At 45.4% G+C, this 8,483-nt stretch overlaps 2 protein-coding genes across 4 annotated transcripts in view; both read right to left on the bottom strand.

Moving 5' to 3' along the window:
- Window positions 1-361: 361 nt before the first annotated feature.
- On the bottom strand, window positions 362-5,130 carry echdc3 (enoyl CoA hydratase domain containing 3). Its single transcript, XM_080850840.1, has 6 exons — window positions 4,991-5,130; window positions 4,626-4,747; window positions 4,025-4,122; window positions 3,679-3,879; window positions 3,023-3,354; window positions 362-501 (listed from the first exon to the last, which is right to left on the bottom strand). Exons 1-6 carry the CDS (start codon window positions 5,122-5,124, stop codon window positions 408-410), a joined length of 981 nt encoding a protein of 326 aa, XP_080706966.1. The 5' UTR covers window positions 5,125-5,130; the 3' UTR covers window positions 362-407.
- Window positions 5,131-6,284: 1,154 nt separating this feature from the next.
- Window positions 6,285-8,483, bottom strand: part of usp6nl (USP6 N-terminal like) — a gene marked incomplete at its 5' end in the record, with an annotated part of 77,545 nt that continues 75,346 nt past the window's right edge. For all 3 annotated transcript variants that reach the window (XM_080851121.1, XM_080851119.1, XM_080851120.1), the window contains one exon: window positions 6,285-8,483. This exon is cut by the window's right edge and continues 969 nt beyond it. In XM_080851121.1, coding sequence (XP_080707247.1) covers window positions 7,747-8,483 — 737 coding nt within the window. In that variant the 3' untranslated portion in view covers window positions 6,285-7,746.

The raw sequence follows: 8,483 nt of genomic DNA, 5'->3' as shown, positions 1-8,483 counted from the left end.
CTCTTAATTTGAGTATACTTTTTCTTCGGCATTTACATCATTGTAGGGACGAAGTCAGTCTCTAAAGAACGAATAGGCCTACACATATTCACATGAACGTCAGTCAAAACCTTCCGACGGTAAGAATTTACTCATAATGACATACAACACACCACAAATAGGATATCTACAAAAAAAAAACGAAATTCACTTCACTCACCTCTCCATACAAGGACGATTGGCAGAGACTGTCATAGGTGGCACTCGCACAGAGACGCATCTCATTCGGCTAAGAACACTGTTCAAAACGGCCTAGATCCTTTAACAGTCAACTCTGGTTGCTCTCCTTGTCGGGACAGTCCGTGCGCTTCCAGAGGACTTGGGGAACTCAGTGCATATTGCGGTGTGTCTCCTTTTCCAAGCGCGCGTCACGGCACGGAGCTCCACCCTCGCGCAGTTCTAGCGATTCGTTCAAGATCTACTGGTCTCCCAAGAATAAACTTTTGACCAAACCTCAGAATCCTAAAATAGAAAATAAACCCACAATAGACTTGGTAAAGTTAAATTGAAATTACTAGCTGCTGGCTACAACATAATAACACAGAGCTTCCTTTATACACCTGTTCTTATGATAAGGTAGTTAGAGGCATTGTTACTTAATCCTTAAGTGAGTGTATTGTTTTCTTTATCCCATTTGTATATGTGGTTAAACAATAGATGTGTCCATGGCTACAGCATACTACTGGCAACTCCACAAACCGGCTTTACGCATACAATGAGATCTTGCTGAGTTGGCCTTCGGGTATCGTTTTCTATTTCATCAACACACACCTTCATCATTACTCCAACGGCCAGTTTCCGTCACTATGCACCACCCTAAGTGCTCAACATTCCAAACTTCTATATTCATAATTTCGGTTACCATAATCAACAATACTTTATGAAAATTACAAAACGCAATATTTATCCCAAGTTTATTTGTTAACAAATTTGGGAAGAAGGCAGGAATTCGACTAAACCGCGAGCATATAATACTAACACCACTTCCCTTACCCAGGGGATACGCAATATAGGCTACCCACCCCAGAAGACGGCGGTAACCTTTCACCTATAACCTGATTTACAAAGAGTTACGCTACTAAGCAGGTTATGAATTTAACTTACTCTCCTACTAATGTACGCTTATTGTGTCGTGGAGCTTTAAAATGCACTGCTTTAAAGCATGTCGATTCATTGATCAAATCATGACGAATGTCAGACTATCCAGTTTGTTCATTGATCAAATCATGTCAAATTTAAGACTATCCAGTTAGTCATTAGGAGAGTTGAGGATGCCCTCTTCGACATGGGAAAAGGTAGTTTGAGTGTTTGTCTTTAGAGATGCATGACCCCATGAACGACCTCCTGAACACCTAGTATTTCATTACTAAAAGTTAAAAGTTATTGAAAGCTAGTCCATGACAGGACCAGACTTTCAATGTACACCTATTGCTCGACTGGTCATTGTTTAAGCTCCAAGGAACATACAGATACAGATAAAGTGAACGTAATTCCCAGATAGCAAGCATATGTCGGTCCAGCGTTGGATTTTGGTCGACACCCCACTGGTGTTCTGGTTTGCTCTTGGACTGGGCGTGGATATTAAGAAAATAACATAAAATGGTATGTTATATCTGGAATTTCTTTAGTCTGACTGAATTTCTAAATTATATTCTTCTATAGTCTGTTTATAATATCAGCCGCTAAACAGAGGCACTGACTAGAAGGCCCTGAAGGTGACTTGGTCAATTAAATACTTATGTTACGCACTTGTAGCCGTCTGCCTGTAACTCGTGAGGTTCTGTTTATCTAGGTTCTCTATCGGGGTTGCTATAGGCTACTGTAAGTTCATTATGTGTCTAACACAAACTAATTATATAGCATAAGGATTCAATAAGGTACCAGACAAACTGTCTCCCCCTAGTGGTCAAGTTATACAGAGTCACTCCTGCTCCTACACCACAGCCGCCACCAGCGGTTTCTGGTGATGTAATGTTACCTCTTTTTCCCCGTTTAATCTTTATCTGTCACTTGTGATGGCTAGCTGAGTGGTTCTTTTCCCCTCTGCTACTGACATTGATCAGTGATGCAGTCTGATGTTGTGATGAAGTGTTAGCTTGCATTGCCCATGTGATCTTTATCTAGAGTTGGGGTTAGCTCGGGCTAGCTGGTTGTTTCTTCAACTCTTTGTTACTGCTCTAAAACACTGTATTACTTTGTATATGGTAACTATATGTATCTTGTATCTATTGAGCAATTATTTAAATGTAAATTTTCTAAAAGACACACTGTCAGAAAGTGTTTTATTTCACATACCCTGTGATACTGTACACCTCAATTAACATCCGGTGACTATGCATATGAAACCGCCAGAGCCCAGTCCAAAGCACAAAATCAGCAGTTAATTAACATTTCACACGCAGTTTTGCAGGAAGACAGCCAATTTGTGCACGGTGACATTTTTAAAGAGCTCTTCTTCATAGCAGAGAGGCTAAGCAGTGATCCAATGGCATTGATAAGTGATGCAGTCTGATGTTGTGATCTAGTGTTATCTCTTACTGCCTGTGTAATCTTTATCTGTTCATCTGGATTAGTAGACAGCAACACACAAATCAATTACTTGGTCAAAGTGAATCTGACCTATTCTTCAGATTGAAGTTCCACCATTAACCCATACACAACACGTACACTCCACAAGCACCCTGCGCGCACAGACACACACACACACACACACACACACTGCACAGACACACTCATAACTTGATAAGGCACATTACATTCCCCACATTTTCTTCCCCTAATGGCCTCACTCTTGTGCCTTTTTCCACTCACACTCACACTCACACTCACACTCACACTCACACTCACACTCACACTCACACACACACACACACACACACACACACACACACACACACACACACACACTGCACATTTGCTTTCCTCTGATCAGGCACCTCCACCCCCTCCCCCCCCCCCTTCCCCTCCCTCCTGATGCCCTCACTCATGTGCCTTCTCTGTGCTGTGTGTCCATGTGGGCTTCCGTTTGCCCAGAAAGGCCTTGATGCCCTCCTGCCCGTCCCTGAGTGCCAGGTTGTCCACCATGACGCCCGAGGCCGTGGCGTAGGCAGCGTCTCGCCCCTGGGCCATCTGCCGCTGGAATGCCGCCTTTCCCAGCGCCACCACCGGCCGGCTGGACTGGCATACGCGCCGTGCCATAGCCAGCGTCTCCTCCTCCAGGGACGCCTCGTCCGCCACCACGCGGCTCACCAGGCCGTGCCGCAAAGCATCCTGGGCCGAGATGGGCCGCCCCGTGAACAACATCTCCATGGCAACCTGAAGGGAGGGAGAGACGGAGGTTTATTAGAAAAACAGTTGCTATTTATGCAACAAACAGACACACATGGACAGAGACATACTCCTACCCGATCACCTGCAAGCACAACAGACATGGATTTAACAAAAATAAAATAATAAAACTTTTCAGGAGATCCTTAGATGCCTTTTGGTCTGTCTCTTTGCCTCTGTCCTGGGCTCAGTGACTGTTTTTTTATTTATCTCATTTTGCTAGTTGTGCGACACGCTTTCGGGAAGTGGACCCCTTTTGCCAGGTATGTAACAGCGCTTTAAAACAGGACTGGGGCGCTGGACTGGTCTTACCTTCCTAGGCACAGCCCTGCCGATGGCCACTCCTGGCGTGGAGCAGAACAGGCCTACGTTTATCCCCGGCGTGGCGAAGGTCGACATCTCCGTTGCCACGGCAATGTCGCAACTGGCCACCAGCTGGCACCCTGCAGCCGTGGCTACCCCGTTCACCATGGCAATGACAGGCACCGGAATGTCTTGGACCAAAGTCATAACCTGAAAGGGGATCCAGCCACCAATGCTGATGTGAGCTATATGTGGGTAATGTGAAGGATCAGACTCAGGTGGGTCTGTGAGATATGGTGAGTTTCACACTCAATGTTATATTAGCAACCCTGGAAGTGATGACATAGGATCTCACCTCAGAACAGGCCTGAAACACTTTGGTGTGATACTCTCTGCCTTGGGCCGAGGTCAGCTCTTTCAGGTCATGCCCAGAGGAAAACACTGGCCCTCGGGCTACACAAACAAACAAACACACACGTTTTGCAAATCAATAAGTGTCTGCTATATCCATGTGAGGTTACTTGTTGATGGCCTGATAGCAAACATACCACGTGCTATGTCTATTCACCTGGCTACGGTGTTAAAGCAGCAATAAGGAGTTCTGTTCCAAAACTAGCAAGCTAACTACCTAAAAGGTAAGCAAAAACCTTTACTTGCAAACAGCAACACAGTAACCGGTGTCTTTTTTCATTATTTGAAAGCCTTTCTTCCATTTTGGCAGGATATTTCAGAACTACATAGGGCATATCCTGGATATCTAGTGGGAAAGACACAGGTGTCCTTCAGAGGACCATATGCTATCAAAATAAATTTTAGGATGGTACCAAAACTAGTTGACTATAAAACCATCCCATCCATCAAAGTGTCCATCCATCATCAAAGTGTCCATCCATCATCAAAGTGTCAGATTTGCTGCATAGTGTTACTTTAAGTGCCAAAGTTCACCGACTCCCTACCTGATATGATAATGACCCGGAGGTCATCGCTGTCAACTCCAGTCACGATGTTCTCCCACAGTGACGAAAGCATGGCCAAGGACAGGGCATTTCTCTTCTTGGGGTTATTCAAAATGATTCTCCTGAAACAAAAGTTCTTTAACACTTTGATGCAACGTTTTGTAAATAGAATGTTAAACAATTGACATACAGTCGCATGGGACTTCACTTCAGTACCCTTCCCGCGGAGCTGCATAGTTTGATCCGTAATCACCGTATGCAACTTGTTTTGAAGAAAATCTTAACACTATTGTCATGTTATCTCAATATATTCAAGATCCTTGAAAGTCACTGATATAATATGAATGGCACGTCTTCCGACGAACCTGATTCCGTCATGTTGTTCTTTCAGCGTCAGCGGCTCTTCTTGTGCTTCAGAGGAAAGAGTTCGAGTGGCGACATGTGGCCACCTGCCTGCTTGAACTACACGGCCAACGCGACATAGCAGACTGTGAGCCATGTTTGTTGTGAGTGATCCTTGTCCTGCTGTCTGAAAAGACGCGAGGAAATGTTAATGACCAGCACTCACAGCCCTTTAGCGCCCCCTTTCACTATGGCGCGTCATATAGTTCACCTAATATTTGACTAGACGTATTCTTACCGCAAGAGGGCAACCCCTACCTAAAGATCGTCCACAGACTGCAAACTGGGTTTTGATTACCAGTGAAAAAAGTAAGCGAGCAAGAATTCCTCAACAGAATGACATTTTACAGAGAATTACACACAATTAAGATAAAAATCACCCAATTAGGCAAAACAGATCATGGAAAATTGATAAATGACCAGAAGTATTTATAAGAATACTATGGTTTCTAAGACATTTTTACTTAAGGCTGATAATGTAAATACATGCTATCCACACAAAAAAACACCCTGAATAGTTTTTGCCCCAGGCAGTGTTTATTAGAGAAAGAGAACATTGGCTCAGTTATGATCCAATAACCTCTTCATTTTTAGTAATTTTACACAAAATGCAAATGACTCTGAATGTAATATGGTAATTATACTGACTGAAGAAAAGAAAGCGTTGCATCAATAAAAAATGTGTACACCATAACGAACCTGGAGAGGCTGAAATGAAAGGATACATCCATAGGAGTGTGTGGGTGTGCACGCAATTATGTGTGTGTGATTTGGAATGAGCTGGTTTTTAATGTGTGCCTGTATGTATATACGGAATTAAATGGCCTAACGTATGAAGTAGTAAAACTATCATTCAACACTGTGATACAAATCTCTCCCTCTCTCTCTGCGAGCAAACGCGCGCGTGTGCGCGTGTGCGTGTGTGCGTGTGTGCGTGTGTGTGTACATCTCACTCTCTCTCTATGTGTGTGTGCGTGTGATTCACATTCATAGACACAGACACAGACACAGACACAGACACAGACACAGACACAGACACAGACACAGACACAGACACAGACACAGACACAGACACAGACACACAGGGATATGTCTGTCTATATATATTTGTGAGTCCAACTGAGGATATATCTGTTTATTTACGGGCAGATGAAGCCTTAGAGCTCCTATAGCTCAACTTGAACTAGCAATAAACTGTGTGTGTGTGTGTGTTAAAGAGAGAGAGAGAGAGAGAGAGAGAGAGAGAGAGAGAGAGAGAGAGAGAGAGAGAGAGAGAGGGAGGGAGACATAGTGAATAAGAGAGGGGGAAATTTGTATGACCGTGTTGAAAATTTACAAAAGTACAGTGTTTCATTCATCCTGTGTTTATCACACACCAAAGAAAAGCAGCACTCAATCAATCATTCACTTCACATACACTGTGTGTGTGTGTGTGTGTGTGTGTGTGTGAGTGTGTCTCAAACACAGGACAATCCAGGTCTGGTCACAGTCCGAGAGCAAAAACACACACCTCCCTTTGGTCAGCGAAAAGCAACAGAACTGTTCCGTTTCCAAAATGAAAATCCTGCTCCCAAAGGAATGCTGGAGTGACTGGGATCAGGCCTGGAATGAAGCTAAACTAGGATTGACCCCTGGTATGGAGTGTGTGTGTGTGTGTGTGTGTGTGTGTGTGTGTGTGTGTGCGTGTGTGTGTGCGTGTGCGTGTGCGTGTGCGTGTGAGCGTGAACCTTTGTGTGTATGTATGTGTGCGCTAGTGTGTGTTTGTCTTTAGATGTGTGTGTGTGTGTGTGTGTGTGTGTGTGTGTGTGTGTGTTTGTATGTTTGTCTGTGTTTTGAAATGGGGGTTGGAGTGGAGACACGATGGCGCTGAGCTCCCACTGGGGAGATAAAATATATTCATATACTGCATTCATCATAGTGAACAACAACAATATCAACAATAACAATAACAATAACAACAACATCAACAACAAGAACCAATCCCTCACTTGGAATAGGAAAGGACGCGTCCTGTGGAGGTGCTCGGAAATGAAATATACACAGTGACGTCTCCTTCACTGCTTTCAATGACTTTTATAAATGCAAACATATATTCTCTTAAAGTGTCTCTCCAAAAATATGATATTCACAAGTAGAATAGAATAAACTGACCTCTAGGGTATGTGTATCAGTAATCTAACTTACTTAAAAAAATAAAGATGGACCAAAGAAAACCAACACTGAGTTTTTTTTTTCTTTCCAGGAGAAGTCTCCCCCAATATCTACGAAGTAGTTTAAATAACTCAGGCATATAAACAAACAAACAAAAAGATTCACTGTACATTTTTTAAATCTCAGAAGATCGATAGCTAACATTCTTTGTTAATGATTATTTTAACAACAACCAAAAAAAGACATCTTTTCAGTCAGTCAGATATTTCTCCTCGCAAAACGTGAGTTTATCAGTAAAAATGCCTGAGGCTCCAGACCTCTGCCACCACACGGCTCCTGAAGGGGTTACAGTCAGTCTGTCACACAGAAAATAAAATAAAAATAAACAAACAAAAACATCAAAACAAACAAACAAACCATAAAACAGTACAACAAAAACACCTGGCCTCTGCTTTGACATAACTCTATTGCTTTCTCTCACTCCGCACTTAAAGTGTGAACTCTTCTTCTCTCTTCCCTCACCTTTCTTTCCTCTCCTCCCGCTGTCCTCCCCTTCTCTCTGTAGCCCTCACAGCAACATGGATTCCTGCATGGCAAAGGCCTCTTGCGCGTGGCTGTAGTGTCCTCCTCCGAACAGATGGGGGAGCTGTTGCCTTGCCGCGCCCTGCGGGAGCTGCTCTTGGTGGTGGGAATGGGGGTGGTGGTAGCCCCCCCTGTAGACGCTCCCTAGCACAGCGTCCGCGCCCGGCGGGGGAAAGGTGAACTCCTCCATCTGCGCCTTCTGGAAGCTGGGCGATCGAGGCAAGCCCCCAGGGGAACGGGGCACCTCGCCCTCCCGGCCTCCCCAGCCGCCCCTCACCCCAGCTGGGTACGAGGCACCTTCATCCAGCTCCCTCCTCCGGGCCTCGTAGGGGCCTCGGGGCTGGTAGTCCATAGGCTGGAAAGTTGTGGGATGGCGCTGTGGCAGGTAATGTCCACCCAAGTGCCCGCCACTGACACCGCTACTGTCCAGCTGGGTGCTCGGGTCGAGGGGGGCCACAGAGAGGGGAGGGTGCTGGTTGCGAAGGGGGGAGGGGTTGGGTTGGCGGCGGTAGGTGGCGTAGGTGTTGTTCATCAGCGCCTTCTCGGGGGAAGTGAGGCTGGCGCTGTGAGGCTGGCGCTGGGTGGTGGCATAGCCCCGCTCGCCGTAGCTGAGCCCGTAGTTGTGCCTCTCCTCGGGGGGCCGGGCGTCCACGCCGCAGGGTGCGAACGGCAGCACCATGGTGGTGCGTGCCGGAGAGTGCTGCCCACTAGTGGCCGGGGGGT

This window comes from Sprattus sprattus (genome assembly GCF_963457725.1).
Source record: "Sprattus sprattus genome assembly, chromosome: 14".
Classification (NCBI taxonomy): Eukaryota; Metazoa; Chordata; class Actinopteri; order Clupeiformes; family Clupeidae; genus Sprattus; species Sprattus sprattus.
Note: the sequence above shows the minus strand (reverse complement) of the source record. Positions and strands in the feature narration are given on the sequence as shown.